The 19,238-nt window shown below is 44.4% G+C and overlaps 1 protein-coding gene across 3 annotated transcripts in view; it reads left to right on the top strand.

Annotated features, from left to right (window-relative positions):
- Positions 1–19,238, top strand: part of RFX4 (regulatory factor X4) — a 165,805-nt gene that overhangs the window by 94,050 nt on the left and 52,517 nt on the right. For all 3 annotated transcript variants that reach the window (XM_066356036.1, XM_066356026.1, XM_066356044.1), the window contains 4 exons: positions 4,158–4,371; positions 5,817–5,894; positions 8,188–8,351; positions 18,093–18,193. In XM_066356036.1, coding sequence (XP_066212133.1) covers positions 4,158–4,371; positions 5,817–5,894; positions 8,188–8,351; positions 18,093–18,193 — 557 coding nt within the window. The remainder of the gene's footprint in view (positions 1–4,157; positions 4,372–5,816; positions 5,895–8,187; positions 8,352–18,092; positions 18,194–19,238) is intronic.

Genomic DNA, 19,238 nt, shown 5'->3' with positions numbered 1-19,238 from the left:
TGTAGCTTCTTGGACAATCTCCAGGTTACTAGGATGGTTTCTCTGAGCAAACTCTCTGCTCCCATAGTATCCAGCTGGCCAGAGGTACATCCTGTCCCACAAATCCCTGAGGGGACATGGGGCAGGAAGGTCCAGCCTTACTGGGGAGCACAGGGCACACTACTTACTTTACATTAGCTCTGCCAACCAAACCCACTGAAATTTGCTTCACCTGTGCTACATGCTGTGCGCACAGGTGCAAACAGGTGACTGCCTTCATGGAGCATATGTTCCAGTGGGGGAGATGGACAGAAAAATGACAATCAATTGTGACTAAAAGGGTTGTCATAGCAAATAACAGAAGGGGAGTGACCCTGGACAGCCTTTGTAAGGAGGTGACCTGAGGAGTGAGAACGATGTGGGGACACCTGCCTCCTAGGTGTGTCAGTGGGAAGGTACTCTGCCTGTACTGCTCAGGTGTCACTGAAATCTGCATTTCTAAGACTTGCTTCAAAGAGTGTTCAGAAATTATTGGACTTTAATAGGTTTCTGTGAAAAGGTCTGGTGGCCAGGTGGGTTTGGTAAGCACTAAGTTTTAAACAGATTCCTTGATGCAGGACTTCTCAGAACCTTTATTATGCTAATGTACATGGTGACTCCACTAGAGGGTGTAAAGATTTTGACCATGTCAAGCAGCAGGTCTACACACACTGACTTATGAAATACTGAAACTTAAAAATAAAATCACATGAGACTTACAAGACTTGTGACCAAGGGTGGTTCCAAAGCAGTAGGTCCAGTAGCCCAGCAACCCCCTCCCCTCCCCACCCCTGCACAGCACGTTCCCGTCCTCCCTGTGTGGGCCCGACTTTAGACCCAAGTTCAAGAAAGTGGATGATTAAACTGGGAAAAACCCTTTTTGGTAAAGTTTGCAAATACCAAGACTAATATATTTCTGGGGCTCAGAAGCTCTGGCAGTGATTTCCAAAGAGACATCCAGAAAATTTTTTATCCAGGGACATTTTGGAATAAATTTCTTAATCTTCCAAGGTGACTACTCTGAAGACAAATCTTGTCTATAATATTTTAAAATGAGGTTTCAGCCTTGGTAGAGTAGAGAGCGGCGCCAGTCCGCAAAGGAGTTAGCCACCCTGAGTCACTTGAAGATTATGTGGACCGGTCGAGGACCGGCAGTTGAAAACCACTGGTCTAAAATACAGAAGCCAGGTTCTTCCTTTGTCATTTGCTGGTCGCACAGTGGTTGGCGCCCAGAGGGCAGTTCATAGCGTTGGTTTACCAGATTGATAAGTGAGTGGATGAAAGAATGCTGAATGCCTAGAAATGAATTATTCTTTTTTTGCTTCAGGGTCTGTAGGGAGTGACTGGCTCTAATACACTGTTGCCCATATCCAAGAGTAGAAATGGATAGTAAAGATAGAATAGAAAGTTTTCCCACCCTATATAAACTTGGAGAATATTTTCCTCTGTCTGCATGTGAGAGTCTGGGTTTTTGTTTATTTTTCTTTAACCTCAAGGTTGGCAAATTGGGCAGTGCTTCCTTAAAAATTCCATGTAATCAATTTTATTGTTTCCTCTCCATAAGGATCCTCCAAGGTTGGTCACACCTTCAACCATTTGAAAGGTAATAAGAAGCTCTAGTTCTCCAACCTGCCACTTGGCCTTTTAGGGGAAAAAAAAATCCCTCAGCAAATGTATGTGGCCAGAATAAATGGGAGTGGAGTTGCAGGTTGTGGATGTCCTGTGGAGAGTGTGTTGGCCTGCCCTACAGAGCTGAAATAGAAAAATGAAGTGATCAGAGCAATATCTTTGTGTAGTTGTGGAGTTTAGCAATAAAAATCAAGAAATGGTCTGATCTGAAGTGTTATTGCTATCTTGATCTTAAGAAATTCTGAAGGAGAACTTTGTCAAGTGAGGGAGGCTGGTCATAACTGCCTTCCCACCTGAAGGGTGCTTCTGGAGCCAGCGGAACCCCCTCCCCCGCCCCCCACCACAGGGCTGGCTTTGAGTTGGAACGGCAGTTATGACAGTTGGGAAGTAGAAGGAGCAGAAGACAGATCACCTCAACACAGAGAGAACTCTCTGATCACTATACCAGCCTAAAATGAACTGGGCTGCTGTGGGAGGGCCTGAGTACTACATTCCCGAAGGCATTCAGCTAGAGGCGCGATGCCCACTAAGCGGAAATATGACAGAATGGTACCAGGAGGCTGGGGGGTGGGAGGTGGTGTGTGCTTGTCTCTCCCCTCCCTGGGAAGCCTCTCCCATGCTTTCTCCTTCTATGCTTTCTCCTTCTATGAGTAGAAAGGAATAATTAATATGTTGTAGTGCTTCTGAAGTGGGGTCCTTGAATTACATTAGTATTGCTGAGTAATGATAAAAATCTCCTCTAGATCTATATAACTAAATCAGACTCTTTGGGGGCGGGGTCCAGGAATCTAAAATTTAATATGTTCTGTGGGTGATTCTTAATATTAGTAAAGTTTGAGAATCATTGGCTTAGTGGTTAAAAGCACTTGGTGGTTCAAATCCTACCTGTACCTCTTACTCACTAGGTACTAGGTGATCTTGGGTATGTTATTTAAAGTCTCTGATCCTTAGTTCCCCAGTCTGTAAAATTGGGATAATTAGTTTCAGCCTCACAGGGTTTGTAAGATTAAATAAGAGAATGTGTATAAAGCACCGAGCCCCTGTGGGCTGCTGTGACCAGCATCCCATTTACAAGAGCAGATAATGCCAGTCCTACCAATGATCATGGGGAGATCATAGAGCCAGGGGCATAATGCAGGTTCTTAACCCAAAGGGCTGGTCAATCTCAAACTGCTGTGCATTAGAATTACCTGTGAAGCTTGTTTCAGTGCTGGCTCTTGGGCCCCATTCCCATGTTTTGAATCAGTCAGTCTGGGAAGGGGCCTAGAGTCTATATTTTTATTATGCTCCATGACTGACTGACAGACAGCAAACATTATAGCCCCGTGCAGTGGTATTAGTACAGCACACTGCCTTTGTTCCTGAGCCTGTTCTTCCCTGAAACAGCTGTCCAACCTTGAGCAAATTAAACTTTCTTGCCTCCATTTTCTCATCTGCAAATAGACTATAATAATCCCCTTTCCGTAGTATTGTTTTACAAATTAATGAACATAAAGCACTTTGTAAAGTGCCTAGCACAGAGCAAATGCTCAGTAGATTATAGCTAAAATCTGAAATCCAGATAAAATGCTGCTTCCTTCCATAAGTTGTAATTGAACATATTTCTATCATTAAGCCCATTTTGAATTAATAAAAAGTTCTGGTCCTTGCTTTATATTCAGTGTCAACAGAAACACCAAATTTGTCCTTTTTTTAAAGGTACATTTCTTTAAGACCACCATTCATTAAGAAAAGCTGGCCAGTGTGACCAGTGGTGGCACAGTGAATTAAACTTTGACCTGGAATGCTGAGGTCACTGGTTTGAAACCCTGGGCTTACCCAGTCAGGGCACATATGGAAGTCGATGCTTCCTGCTCCTCTCCCCTGACACTCTCTCCCCTCTCTAAAATGAATAAAAATTAGAAAGAAAGAAAGAAAGAAAGAAAGAAAGAAAGAAAGAAAGAGAAAGAAAGAGAAAAAGAGAGAGGGAGGGAGAGAGAGAGAGGGAGAGAGAGAGAGGGAGGGAGGGAGGAAGGGAGGGAGGGAGGGAGGAAGGAAGGAAGGAAGGAAGGAAGGAAGGAAGGAAGGAAGGAAGGAAGGAAGGAAGGAAGGAAGGAAGGAGGCCAAATGGGCTTTTGTTGGTGGTTTGCAGCCGTTAACACACCCTTCTTCTTGGGTCCTCACAGAGGGGGAGACCCAAGAAGACACTGTGTCCCAAGGATCATGTTTGCTAGATAGAAGAAATTAAGTAAAAATGAAAAATTTTTTCATTCCCGCTTTTCTACTTTGCAAAGTATTTGACTTAACATTTTCTGTAGGAGCCAATTTTGGTTATTTTTACCTGTGTGATTGATGGCTGGCAACATGGAACTTGGGTTTAATTCCAGATTTCAGAGATGTCAAGCCTTACAGGAGAGTTAACTCTTCTCGCCCAGGGAGGATGGGCCAGTCATCCCGGGCCTTGGGCACCTCCACTCAGGAAGCCCTACCTGATAACTGTGCATGTGGCTTTCTCCCTCTCTGTGGCCCAGGTACCATTATTATGGCATTGCTGTGAAGGAAAGCTCCCAGTATTATGATGTGATGTACTCCAAGAAAGGAGCCGCCTGGGTGAGCGAGACAGGCAAGAAAGAAGTGAGCAAACAGACGGTGGCATACTCACCCCGGTCCAAACTTGGGACGCTGCTGCCAGAGTTTCCAAATGTCAAAGATCTAAACCTGCCGGCCAGTCTGCCTGAGGAGAAGGTGATCACGTCTGAAGTGTTACCGGGGAGGGTGGTTCCCTTCTTTCTTTTTCACATATCATACACACACACACACACACACACTTTAACTGCAAAACAGTGAGTTTAAAAATGTAAAGCTAGAAATCTGAATCAAGTGTGGACTTTAGTTAATGGATCAGTGCATCAGTTATAACAAATGTACCATATGAGTGTAAGATATTAACAGTAGAGGTGACGGGTATGGGGTGTATGGGGACTCTCTGCACTATTTTCAGAACTTCACCACAAATCTAATATTATTTCTAAAATAAAAGGTTTATCTATCTACCTTTCTAACCTACCTGTCTACCTATATACACCTGCCAACCAACCTACCTACCACCCTACCTACCCATCTATGATGTTATACCGTCTCATTTCACAGAGGAAGGACCCCTATCTTCTGCATTGCTTTTTTGTAGGATAAAGTGTACTGTCCTATGTGCCACAGAGGATATGGTGAAATCATGATCCTGTAGACAAAGTTTTTATAATAGGTCTGGTGACTCAGTGTAGGTCATAAGGTGTCTGGAGGAAATTATTGGAAATACAACTTTGGGAGTTTCCCTGGGTCATCACACCTCTAATGCACCTATCCTGATGCAGCCCTGGGCCACTAGTAGGTGCTGAGCTTCTACTGTGCACACGTGAGGCTGGGAGCTGGGCTGAGCAGTGAGTGAGGCAGAGTCCTCTCAGGCAGCTCACAGTCCAGCAGGGAGCAGATGCTTGTATAAGCAAATAATTTATATTAAACCCATGTCTATGTCCTGAATCAAAAAAGGATAGCTATAAAGAATGCTTTAAATCTAAGAACTAGACAAAGCCTTATTTTTTCTCAGATTTGCCTTTATTCTCAACAAACATCTTATGCCATAGCTTTAGAATTCTTGGATAAAAGGAGATAGAGATAAAATTTTTTAGCTAAGTAGATTTCAGAGAACTTTCAACATGTGTCTGTGATTTTGCCAAAAGTACCTCTTCTTATAAATATTCACTGGGTTTTAACTTTTTAATACCTCAGCTAATGAGGAGAGTTTCATTCAATACTGAACTCTACCATGTACAGGCACTGTGCCCAATGCTAGGTACACAAGCATGAATAATATGCTGTTTTATTTTTCCAGAGCCAACAGTTTCAGGGGGTGGAGAGTGGGGACAGAAAGGGACACCTGTGTTTTCCATACACAGGGTGAGTGTCCTATAGAGACACGCTCTCAGGTGCTGTGTGAGCACAGAGGAGGGAGCCGAGGCTCAGCGAGCATCACTGATGAGAGTGAGTCTCATTGGAGTCTTGCAGGATAAGTAGGAGTTAGATGAACTCAGCCTCTCAACAGGGAATAAACGACTTGAAAATTGAAATCCCAAGGGCAGCAGTAACATGTATTAACGTATTCCTTTATTGTTGACTCCTCCCCACCTCCACAGGTCTCTACCTTTATTATGATGTACAGAACACACTGTCAGAGAATACTGGACACTGTAATAAGAGCCAACTTTGATGAGGTAGGTCAACAAGTGACGAGCTGTGAACACTCTATTAAAATAATTATAATACAACTAGCTCCTATTTCATGAGCTCCTGCTAGGTGCCAGGCCTTCTGGAAGCCCTTGATGCATATTATTAGCTCACTTAATCCTCACAGTGATCCCAGGAACCAGGCACATTCTGATCTCCCGTTCTATAGTTCTCTGTGTGAACAGCAGTTGGCCCGCTGTGTCCGTGATCTAACTAGTGAGCTGCATCCTGCCAGATTGGCCTCACAGGAAGACAGTTTGTCGGCATGTCATTACCTCCTGAATTATAGAGTCAGAAAAACCAAAGGAAAGCTTGCCCGTATTTTAGATTTAATTTTTCCTGAGGCTCATTTACTGCGGTGCATTTGGAGCTGGTTATCCTCCAGAATCAAGGTCTTTTCCATGTGTCTATCAAATCCTGCCTGTAAGGCACTGAAATAGGTAATCCAGGAAGCTTACTTTAAATAATCATTTTCAGTCATTTGCCTCCGATTATTTCACCACTTATGCTTGCAAAGAGAACTGCTGTCTAATAATAAGTTTCCATTTGATCAATGCCTACATGATGCCAGGCATTTTATGCAAGTTATCAAATTTCATCCTAATAATAGGTAGACATCACTCTCTCCATTTTACAAAAGCTGATAACTCTCATATATTTAGTCCTGAGCTGCAGATTCAGTTGACATCTAAGTTAACATCTAAGGCTAAACCAGAGTGCGAATTTTCTGCCCCATACCTGTTTTCCGAGTCATAGATTATCTCCACACCCCACCCAAGTGCTCAAAACGCAAACCTGATTCTTCTCTTTCCCTCACCCTTCACATCCACTGTCAGGAGGTTCTGTCGGCTCTACCTCCAGATAAGAAACACTGCCATTTCACATCTAAATTCCAAGTATAAGCTTTTTAGCGTTGCACTGTTCTCCCTCCTTCCTTTTCCTTTTTACTCCAAGGAGCCGGTGCCCTTGAACATTAAGTGGTCTAACATGCAGAGTAGGACAGGAGATCAAAACTAGATGAAATACCTTATACAAATGCGTAAGGCACAGATTTTCTTCAGATTTGTTTTAATATACACAGCCACTAATCTTTTCCAGAATTTTCGCTAGAAATTGCCTGCTCTTAAAAAAAAAAATAGAGTAGGGCTGCATGCAAGGAAAGCTTAGAAAGGCAAATGAGTTCAGAATCTACCAACTCTTAGGAATCAACTGGGCGGAGCTTCCTAAGAAGGGCAGGCAGGGAGGCCCAGGACCCAGCCTGAGGCCAGGGACAAGCTGGGATCAGGGGACAGCAGAGGGTGCTCTGGAGGGCAAGCACCCTATCCAAGAGATGTGGCGGTTGCCAGGCCCAGCCAGACCAACTGTCAGCCACTAGGTGTCCCAGTGACAGAACAGGAGCCTTGACAGGTGAGCAGAGCCCCAGTGGGAATTCTGGCTCAGTGACATTCAGAACTTAGGCAAGGGTGTGTCAGATGCTTAGGACAGTACACTGATTTCTTGAGCCTGGCCGTGGTAGTGCCTCCATGATATAATAGTAAAAGCTAACCCTTATGAAGCATCTACTACATGCCAAGTACTATAAAAGTACTTTTAAGGAAACTATCAAAACCTATACGGTATATACTACTATTATTCCCATTTCACAGGTAAGGAAACTGAGATGTAGAGATATTGTACCCCTAGCTGGTGGTGGGGCCAAGATTGGACTTGGAAGGCAGTCTTCACTCATATGGATTGTCTTTGTTTTAATTTTCAGTCTGGATGGAAACTTTGCTGTATTTTCACTGTCATGGAATTAACAGAACTGTGGCTTGAGTTTCACAACTTACAAACCTGACTTCATTCAATATTTTGATCATGTTTTTGGCAATTACCATTTTCCCTCTAGGAAGTCAGGGACATGCTTTCCTTTCCATTCTTCACCCCTTACCCCCAAGCCTCCTATCCAGTGTCTGCACTGGGAAGTCCAGGCAGGCCACAGCAAGCAGAAGGGGCTAAGGGTTATTAATCTGCTAATCCTCTCCCAGGGCAGAACAGACCCCAGGCTGCCAGGCCACATGGCTCTCCAGCAACGCCTGTGCCACACACATGGGCAGGGGGAACACTTGGGACAGGAGGACCTTCCAGTGCCACCTGAGCCACACCAGGCTGGGTAGCCTCTGTCACTACTAGGAAAATAGATCACACTGTTGCAGACTGGGTTGGCTTTGGCCAAGTCCCAGGCTCTGTTGGGAGGGCCCTGTATGATTTCATGGTTTCTTCTCTCTGTGGTCGGCACAGGTTCAGAGTTTTCTTCTGCACTTTTGGCAAGGAATGCCACCCCACATGCTGCCCGTGCTGGGCTCCTCCACAGTGGTGAACATCGTTGGCGTGTGTGACTCCATCCTCTACAAGGCTATCTCAGGCGTGCTGATGCCCACCGTGCTGCAGGCTTTACCTGACAGGTAGGCACACTTCTCGTCTCCCCTCATGGCTGGCTCCACATTTACTGTTCCTGCTTCTCTTTCTTGTTTGTTTACTTTTAGGTGAAGAGGGGAGATAATGAGGCAGATTCCCACATGCACCCCAACTGGGATCCACCCAGCAACCCCATCTGAGGATGATGCTCAAGTACTGAGCTATTTTTAGTGCCTGAGGCTGATGTGCTCCAACAGAGCTATCCTCAGTGCCTGGGGCTGATGCTAAAACCAATAGAGCCACTGACTGTGGGAGGGGAAGAGGGAGAGAAGGGGAAGAGAGAGGGGAGAAGAAGCAGATGGTCATTCCTCCTATGTGCCCTGACTGGAAATCATGCCTTGGATGTCCATTCACCACGCTGACACTCTAGTCATTGAGCCACTGGCCAGGGTCCCTGCTTCTCTTACTGAATCTAGTCATGTACTGTCTGGAGGTCTCCCTAATAAAGACCAACATTCAAAATGTATAATATGATTTACGGTAAAAACTTTCCCCTCATCATTTTGTCCAGGCACCCAGGTTCCCTCCCTAGTGCATCAGCCCTGATCCTTTTCTCGGATAGTTCCCAGGCCCTGCTATGCATGTGTAACCAATGAACATAATACACACACGTGTGTGTAACATGCACACATATATTTGTAGTCTTACTGGGGTTACATTACACTTACAGATCAATACGGAGAGTTATATCTTTATGATATTAAGAATTCCAAAGAACATGCTTTTTATTCTGCTCTTCAATTTTGTGGCCTTCAGGAATGTTGTAAAATTTTAAAATAGAAAAATTAGACATTTTTTTAAAGTTAAATTTATTCTTAGATATTTATTTTTGTTGCTGTTGTAAATGCAGTCTTTTTCTTCTTATCTCTTGAGTGATGATTGTTTATATATATATATAAAAGCTATTGATATCTGTATGTTATATTTGAACCTGACCATGTTAAATTGAATTCTTAGTATTGTATTCCTTTTCTGAAGTTCTCTTAAAATTTTCTGATTTATAATTATATTACCTAAAATATAGATAATTCTACCTTTGTCTCTTTTTTTTAATTGAACGTATTAAGGTGACATTGGTTAATAAATTACATAGGTTCAGGTATATCATTCCATAGTTCATCATTATGCTGCACTGCTCACTCCCCACCCAGGTCACGTCTCCTCCCATCGCCATGCATCCCTCCTCCACCCTCTTCTGCCTCCCTCCCCCTTTCCCTCCCATAATCACCACACTCTGGTCTGTGTCTATGACGTTTTTTATTTGCTTCATCACTTCACCTTTTTTACCCAACCGCTTTTCCTCTGACAGCTGTCAGTCTTTTCTCTGTATCTGAGTCTGTTTCTATTTTGTTTGTTTATTTTGTTCAATAGATTCCACATATAAGTGAGATCATATGGTATTTGTCTTTCTGTGCCTGACTTATTTCACTTAGTATAATACTCTCCAGGTCCATGCATGCTCTCACAAAAGGTAAGATTTCCTTTTTTTATGGCTGAGTAGTATTCCATTGTGTAAATGTGCCACCACTTTTTTATTTACCCATCTACTGGTGGACACTTGGGCTGCTTCTATATCTTGGCTTTTGTAAATAATGCTGCAGTGAATATAGGGGTACATATATTCTTTCAAATCAATATTCTGGATTTCTTTGGATATATTCCCAGAAGAGGAATTGCTGGGTCATAAGACATACTTTTCATTTACTTCTCTCATATAATTATGTTGACTTAAACCTCAAGAACATGTTCAAGTTCTTAACTTTAATGAGGATACATCTAGTGTTTCTCCATTAAACATGGTAGTGGCTTTTGGGTGAAGACTGATATATTTTATCATGTTAAAGGGATGTCTATCTTTTCTTAATTCATTAAACATTTTATGAAGAATGGTTGTTGAATATTACCCAATGCTTTTCATCATTCTTGCATTCCTAGAATACAACAACACTCTAACTAACCTGGCTGTTGGGAGTTTTTTGATTACTGATTAAATTTTGTTACTTGTAATCAGTCTGTTAAGGTTTGCTGTTTCTTCCTGATTCAGTCTTAGAAGATTGTATATTTCTAGGATTTTGTCCATTTCTTCTAGGTTGTTCAATTGTTGACATATAATGTTTGTAATACTATAACAGCCCTTGTATTTCCATGGTATTGGCTATAACTTCTTTGCATTCCTGACTTTATTTGGGCCCTCTCTTCTTTTCTTCTTGTTGAGTCTAGCTAAAGGTTTATAAATTTTGTTTTTCTTTTCAAAGAGCCAGCTCATATTTTCATTTTATTTTGTCTTTATTTATTTCTACTCTTCTCTTTATTATTCCCTTCCTTCTACTAACTCAGGACTTTGTTCTTTTCTAGTCCTTTAGGCATAATCATAGTTTTGTTTTTAAGTCACTTTTTTATTTTTAATGGAATTTATTGGGGTGACATTGGTTAATAAAATTACATAGTTTTCAAGTGTACAATTCTATTATACATTATCTGTATATTATGTGTTTTATTTTCAGTTCCCCTTTTGATAGTCTGGTTCATCTGATTGCTTTATCTCTTGAGAGTGAGTTCTTTTTCTTAATTTTTTGTGTGTCTTACAATTTTATATTGACTGCCAAACACTGTGTGGAATAGCACAAAGTGAGATATTTATGTCTGGAAATGAGCATGTCTTTTCTCCCCCTAGGCTCTTAATGTAAGGAATTGAGTCAAGTTATTCAGGAGTTTACTGGTTTGAGTATTGCTATTGCTATGGTTACCTTCAGTGTATGGGCAGATTCAAATTCTTTTTGGGTGCCTTGTACTTAGGTTGGAAGTTTGTTTGTTGAGGGGATTTCTCAATGTTACTGGTACATCCTCAGCTTTAGGTGTTCCCTGTGTTCCTCTGCTACACTTGTTGTCCACCTGTTTGGGGATGGGGTAAGGGTGGAGCTCTGTTATCCTGATTCAGTCTTAAGTAAGCCCTGTAGTTTCTGGCAATGAGAGATGAGCATTTTCTTTTTTCCTTTTTTTTTAATTAAGTGAGAGGTGGGGAGGCAGAGACAGACTCTTGCATGCACCCTGACCAGGATCCACCAGGCAAGCCCACTATAGGGCAATGCTCTACCTATCTGTAACTGCTGCTCCATTGCTCAGCAACCGAGCCATTTTTTAGCACCTGAGCCGAGGCCATGATGCCATCCTCAGCGTCTGGAGCCAACTTGCTCAAACCGTTTGAGCCATGGCTGCAGGAGAGGAAGAGAGAGAAGAGAGAGGGAGAGAGAAAGGGAAGGAGTGGAGAAGCAGATGCTCTCTTCTCCAGTGTGCCTGACTGGGAATTGAACCTGGGAATTACACACGCAAGGCCAGCGCTCTACCACTGAGCCAACTGATCAGGGCTGAGAGTTGAGCATTTTCAATGATTATGTTTCACCCCAAAGATACATTTCTAATAGTCTGAGCCCATGATGGTTCTACCAAAGTTAGAAAGCTCTTCTTTTTTATTCTTGCCTTCCCTGCAGTGAGTCTCTCTGGGTGTCCCAGGTCAGCAGTGTTTTCTGCCCTTCCCCTGGCCACTGAGGCTTTGTTCCAGAAGGGAGAAATCGGGTAGAGTTTCCTGCTTTTTCCGCAGCAATGGCTGCTCCCTTCCTCCAGGCGTGCATCTCAGAGATGGGGTTTCTCCATAGGTCACTAGGTCCATGGGTAAGATCTTATATTATTGATTGATTTTAGAGAGATAAGAGAAAGGGTGGGGAGAGCAGGAAGCATTAAGTCATAGTAGTTGCTTCTCGTATGGGTCTTGACCAGGCCAGCCCGGGGTCTCGAACCAATGACCTCAGCATTCCAGGTTGACACTTTATCCACTGTGCCACCATGGGTCAAGTAACAAGATTTTGTGAATAGACGTAAACTTCTTTTGCATCTGTGGCTCTCAGGGTTCCATAAACTCTCATGCTACTTTACCCTTGACCTCTAACAATTTAAGCTGAATGCTCTTCCCTGGGTTGTAGGAGTCCTGCCCCTCCAGCACAGATGGACCAGTTCCCAAGTCCTCCTGTCTTTGAAGGTGCCTGTCTTTCCATAAATTCTAGGCTAGGTGGTCGTAACCTCAGCTCTCTGATGAGTTAACAAAAAGTTATGATTTTGTAGGTTATTTGGCTTTTCCTCATTATAGTGGGAGTGATGTTCTCTCCCGTTTCCCACATGCTAAGTGGAACAGAAACACACCTAAGCCAACACAAGTTACCTCTAAGTGAGATTACGGTCCAATTTTAGTGTCTACAATTTCAAGTGTTCTACATTATGACTGAATTATTTTTATAATTATATGTATAAGCACATACATATGTAGCTTTTTATATAGTATGTGTGTTTAATAAATGAATATTTGAGTCCTACACACACACACACACATACACACATACACATACATACTGCTCACAAAAATTAGGGGATATTTCAAAATGAATATGAAGCAATAAAATATCCCTTAATTTTTGTGAGCAGTTATATATATATGGACCCCTTTAGGTTTTGAGTTATTAAATTCTTTCTTGCACATTGATCAAGTGAACTAGACAATAGCTAAATCTCTACCTCCATTTTACTAAGAAGAGACCTCCTGAGGGATTGGTAAAAGTATACACACCTTTAAAGAGAGCTTCACGTACTGCTAATACTGCTTTATATGCATTATACCACAAGGCATTCAAAGTTTATTATAAAGCAGTTTGTGGGGTACACATGAAATACTGACCCCTGCCTTCTTCTCTGTAATTGCCTTGTTTTTATAGATGTAAAAGTTGAAGCTTAACAGCCGAAATAACTTGTCAGTCTTCATCTGCATATAAATAAAACAGCTAGGCCTCAACTATTCGTTCATTCATTGAACAAGCATTTATTGATTACTGCACTGTGCTAGGTCCCAGAATACCACATTAAGGAAGATGGACATGCACCCTGCCCTCCCTGAGCTCACAGTCTCACAGAGGAGACAGTTCTCTAAATTACATAGTTAACTACCAATAATCTTTGGCTTATAAATTCAGTGCCTTTGTCATTAGATCAGGAAGACAAGGTCATTCAAAAGACCAAGCTTCATCTGACAGCTGACTTTTCGGTTATTTATATTAATGCACCCCTCCAACTCGTTTGAGTGTCTTCTGCATGCCGGGCCCGGGCTTGGCCATGGTGGAAATGGGGATCAGCTCTTGAGGTTCTCCCAGTCGGCAGGCCCACCCACTCAGACCCACCTGCCCTTCCTCTCCAACTTTGTAAAGCATATTGAAATATGCTTTCTGGTGAATTAGTGACAATATAATAGAGAATACCGTGAATCATGCACTCTTATTTCTAAGAAACGTAGATCATTCTCAGACTTGGGCTTCTCACCTCTGCAACATCCTAAGAAATGCTGGCACATTGTTGTTAATAACAACTGGTTTAGCAGAAATGAGAAAGCGTGTGTGTGTTGGGGGATGGTGAGGGATGGATGGGCAAGCAGGATAAGATATCAATGAAGCAAAGAGAAGAGTGAGATGCTAAAACAATGTGCCAGGCCCCTGACAGAAAAGCAGCAGAAGTCTGGACATGGGCAGTCCCCGGCACCCCGAGGTGACACACAGCGTGGGTCTGTGTTCATCCTCTGAGCCGGCAGTAAGAGAACAGTGGAAAGCCCAGGCACTGGAGCCAGCTAGATCTGGGCTTAAATCTGGGCTCTCATACTTATTTGCTGCATCTCCTTGGAAAAGTAAAATAACTTCTCTGATCCTCAGTTTCTCTCTCTCTGCTGAGAATTACAATAGTACCTACTTGTTAGCAAGGATTAAGTAAGAAAATATGTGTGAAGTGTTCAGTGCTTGTCACGGTTGCACTCATTAAAAGGTGGCTGCTATTGTCCCCTTTGCTGTTGTGCCAGCATCACTGTTGGAAGTCATTCAGGGAGTTTCAAGTGTGGAATTAAGATGCAGGAGAGGGGCAGAGGCTGGAGTCACAGATGTGGGAGCCATCTGACAAAAGGGAGGAGAAGGTGTGTCAGTAGGAGCACAGGACAGACCCTGGGAGTGCCAGCTGGGGAGGGAGACGAGGATAAATCAGCCAGGAAAATGTCCTGCCGTAGGGTGTACCTGGTCGTGGAGAGTGGAGGAAAGTATGTCAAGAAGCGAGTGTGGTCCGACCACCTGATGCTGCAGGAAGATGGAGTGGGCTGGGAGGCATCTCTTAAACCAGGTGATCAGGAAGGCCAGCTCCTTCGTCACCCAAGCAGAGCAGCCTGAATGTTTAGATTACTCCCAGAAGTCCTGCAGCACCATGTCTGAGTCCCAAAACAGGATCCATCCAGGCTGAATCCCTCTTCGCTTTTCTCTAGCCTAACAAAATCGAACAATTGCACCAAGTGAAAGGCCCCATCAACGACCCTTTGGCTTACTTGTTGCTCCCAAACAACGGCCAGCTCCCCCATTCCAGCAATGAGAGATTCCTCCTGGATGTGTCAGGCGTGAAGAAGGGCAAGCTCACCCTTCCTGATGGCCCAGCAGCCATGGGAGGGTCACTCCAGATGTTTCTCTAAATTCTGACCTCTGTTAAGAGCAGTCAGATATCCTGAGATGTCTCAGAAGTTGGATCCAATGTGCTACAAACTGATACCGTTTTTGGATCTTGGCTTATTACACATGTAGTACTTTGGGTTCATTCCATGTTCAGTGTTTATTAAGCACCTCCTGTATATCAGGCATTCTGCTGGGCACTTGGAGCACTTGGACAAACCTTTGTAGTCTGTACAGAAGGGAGCCAAGCTTCTATCTGAGGCAGCAGCTCTCAGGCAGAGGGAGCAGCAAGTGCAAAGGTCCTGGCGAGGTTGGCAAGGACCTGGAGAAACAGAGCGGAAACTGGTGCCCATGGGGATAGAGTGAGCCAGTGGAGGGGGAGATGGGAGAAGGTGAAATCAGAGGTAAAAGGGGACATTTGGGTAGGGCCTTGTGGACAATATATCTGAAGTCCATCTACCTAGGGACTGGGAGCCATTCATTTATTTGTTTCACTTAACAAACATTCCTGCATGCCTACTAGATGTCTATATGATGCTGGATGCTGGGGATACCATGGTGCATACAGTCTAGTGGGAAAGATGGACATTAATCAGGTAGTCACACCAGTTAGTGCATAACATAATTACCAACTGTCACAACTATGGGGCCCTTCCAGAGGGACCATCAGGGCTCTGATCTACTCTCGGGGGCTTCAGAGAAGGTTTTCCTGGTTTGAGAGCAGATGGAGGAGGAGGAGTTCAGCAGATGAAGAGGGCGCAATGCCCTCAGATGGAAGGATGCCAAGGGCACAGGTCCTGAGGTGGCAGAGGCCTGGGCAGAGGCCAGTGCGTATGAGGGGAGATAGCACAGCGAGGCTGGAGAGGACAGCCAGGCTGGAGTGTGAGCCCGTGGGGCACGGCGAGGGTGTGATTTTCACTGTAACATAATGAGAACTCTCTGAGGAGTTTTAACCAGGAGTGAAATAAGTTCGAGTTGTTTTTTAGAAAAGCCCCTCAGAGGATGCAGAGGCAGGAAGGTGAGCAGGCAGGAGAGACACCAGGAGGCTGTTGGAGTGGCCCCGGGGGAGGGTGAAGAGAGCTTGAAGTGGGAGGAAAGGGAGAAAACCAGGTTAAAAGTACAAGGAAGGCAGCAATGAACCAGTGTTGTGACATAGATTTAAAGGGACTTAAGAAGTGAAACAAGGCAATGTTGTGTGTTTTATGCAATGTGTGGACCTTGTTTGGATCCTGATACTAACAAACTGAAAGATTTCTTTGAGAGAAATAGAGAAATCTGTACAGACTGGGCTTTAGATAATATTAAGAAATTACTGTTCATTCTGTTAGGTATACTAATGGCATGGTGAAAAATTAAAATGGCCAAGTGTTGCTAATTATTGAAGCTTGGTCATGGGTATTTGGAGGTTTATTATACTTTTCTCTCTATCCTGGGGTATATTTGAAATTTTTCATAATAAAAACAAAACTTCATGGAAAGTAGAGTTCACACCGAATTAGGAAGCACAAGGGAAGAACCAGTTGTGACCGGGAAACTTTGCATTCAGTTTGGACGCAGTGAGTGTGATGTTCCTTTGGGACTTCTGCATGGAGGGGTCCTGATGCAGTTGGTCTGGATAGCTGAAGAGCACTGAGTGTAGAGGGTGAGCAAAGCTGTGGGCACGGAGAGACTACCCAGGGGAGGAATAAAAGGTGACAAGAGAAGGCTGGGTCTAGCCTGGAAAGAACTGGAAGATGTAGTGGCCAGGTAGAGGGGGCTGAGCTTTGTGACTGAGGAGGGGTTATCAGAAGCCACAGAGGGGTCACAAATGCCAAGGGCAGCAAGTGTTACCAAAGGAGGAAGAGCCAACAGAGCCAAATACTGCTAAGATGCCGAGCGAGGTGAGAACCAGAAGGAGTCCACTGGCTTTGTGTCGTGGACAGAGGGTGCTGTCTGGGTGAGAGACAGGCGTCAGGTCAGGAGTGAATGGGAAGTGACAAAGAGGAAACAAAGTCTGGACAACTTTGAAGATGTCTGTGAACACAGTGGAAGAAAGAGGGTGGTGGCACGGGAGTAAGGAAGGAGGGGTTTTGTTTTGAAGGTGAGACATTGTTAAATGCATTACAAGAAGAAGGAATGACCCAGGAGAGAAGAGAATGTGGAGTACTGGGTAGCAGCGTGGTTGGTGTAAGGTTCCTGGGCAGGCAGAGGGAATGAGATAAAGGGCTGGCTCCTTGGTTCCTCAGGAAATAGGAGATGATGTCACCTGCTGGTGGAAAGGGGGAGTTGGGGTTGGAGACGTAGGCATAGGAGTCTAGGAAGAAGGTTGGAATCTGTCATGGAAAAGGAAGGAATGAGTGAGCAAAGAGACATGGTGGAGTTGCCCAGTGGGGTTGCCCAAAGGTTGTTGATCATGAGGTGACAGGAGAGTCTGTGGGAGACTGAACCAGGGCAGGTGGGTGGTGCTGGTGGAGGGCAGAGGTGGTGTGGATGTCAGCTTGGGGAGAGGTCCCTGCGGCCCACATGGCAGACATTGGACCTAGAGCTATAAGCAGGTAATTTTGATGGAGGGACCCTGAAAATGGTGCTCAACGTTTTTGCAAGTCCAAATTTCTATCTTATATTGTAACCTACTGCCCACCCCAACCTATCACCCCTCTAGCCCCTCCCACCTCCTGCTCCAAAACAGTCCTTGACTTTCCAAATCTGATAGAATTTCAAGGTCCGTGTCAGGGTTGTTTGCAGGTTTAAAAATATACTGTTGTTTCCCAGTCCCTGCCAAGCAGCAAGCAGTTGGATAAGCCTGGGCCTAGGCTGGGTGGACAGGCATGGCGGTATGCCGCGCTGGTTTCTGCCCAGCTGGGGGCTCAGACAAGACCGGGCAGCATGAGGAGAGGCTGATTGCGCGTCGGCACTCTCACGCCCACTAGCCCCTCACACGAGGCTCTTTGGAAAACAGGAAGGACACTGTTTTGCTCGCAGAAAGAGCTCTGGGTGCTGCCAGGCCCTGCAGTGGGCTTTCCCCACACTTGGGCATGCTGGGCCTCCCTGTCGACCAGCAGTGGCACAAGAGCACATTCTATTTGTGCCCTTCTCAGACCCATGGACTCTCTGCAGGGCCAGGGCTGCCAGCCTGGTCTTGGAAGTCCCTGCTAAGAGTGGCACCTCTTGGCTGCAGCCTAGTGGAAGGACTGGGTGACTCACAAGGCCCTTAAAATGTATCCTTTCTCTTTCTAGCTTAACTCAGGTGATCCGAAAGTTTGCAAAGCAGCTGGATGAGTGGCTAAAAGTGGCTCTCCACGACCTCCCAGAAAATTTGCGAAACATCAAGTTTGAACGTGAGTACTGAGTTTGGGAGCAGAGAAGGGGGAGAATGTTTTCATGCCAAGCATCTTATATAAGCTGTTAAAACAATAATAATGATAGCTGTCATTTACTGTTTGTTCCTGTAAAGCACACCAACTATTTTGCTTGGCACTTTCCATACATTAACTTATTTAGTCCTCATGAAGTGTTTCTTACGGGAAGCACGCCTGCTTTTATAGACAAGGAAATAAGCTTAGAGAGGTAGAAAGCAGCAGAGGCGAGATTGCCCCAGGTCTGTCCGTTGACGCCAGACTTTGTGCTCATCACCTCCATACTGCACTCCTGTAATCTTCACGCCCCCTCTGCGGTGTGGGAAACAGTGTTCCTCTTCCACAGACGAGGCCTCACGAGGCCGAGAAACATCCCAAAGCCACACAGCCACACAGTCAGTAACTGGGGGCCCAAACCTCAAGATCGCCTGAGCTCCTGCCACAAAGGGTGGTAGCAGGAAACAGAACAGCTTCAGGGTTTCACATATTTAATTCCCTGCCTAATGAGAAAGCCAAATTAATATTTCTCACGAGGGGATCTTTTCTCTGCGGAGCGTCGCCTCTCATTCACTCCGGTGTTAGTTTTGCACGAGGAAACTAGATTCTCCTGCTTCTCTGTCTCAATGCATCTGTACATGTGGGAAGACTCACAGGCTATTAAACAAAGATGAAATGATTTTAAGCAAATCAAAGTTTTAAGATATATGTTTCTTAAAGCCCCGTTTGAATATGCTCACCATTCTTGCCCGAACCCCAGGAAAATGAAGGGGATCAAATTACCCTCTCTCCACAGGCAAAGAGGGCCCTTTGAGCTGCTCAGGGGCCGCCTGTGGTGCCCATCACCTATTGATAAAGCCTCTTTATTTCACGCCTCTCAGTTCTTTTCTTTCTGAGAGCACTAAATTCCACATCACAAAGTTAAAGAAAAAGTAATTAAGGAGAAGGATTAACGATTGATCAGCCTGGAAAATTAGAAGTTCATCTGCTCTCTCTCCCCCTCCCCCCAATTCCTCCACCCCACGCCCTG

This window comes from Saccopteryx leptura, chromosome 1, assembly GCF_036850995.1.
Source record: "Saccopteryx leptura isolate mSacLep1 chromosome 1, mSacLep1_pri_phased_curated, whole genome shotgun sequence".
NCBI classification, from domain to species: Eukaryota; Metazoa; Chordata; class Mammalia; order Chiroptera; family Emballonuridae; genus Saccopteryx; species Saccopteryx leptura.
This window is presented reverse-complemented; position numbering and strand designations above follow the sequence as displayed.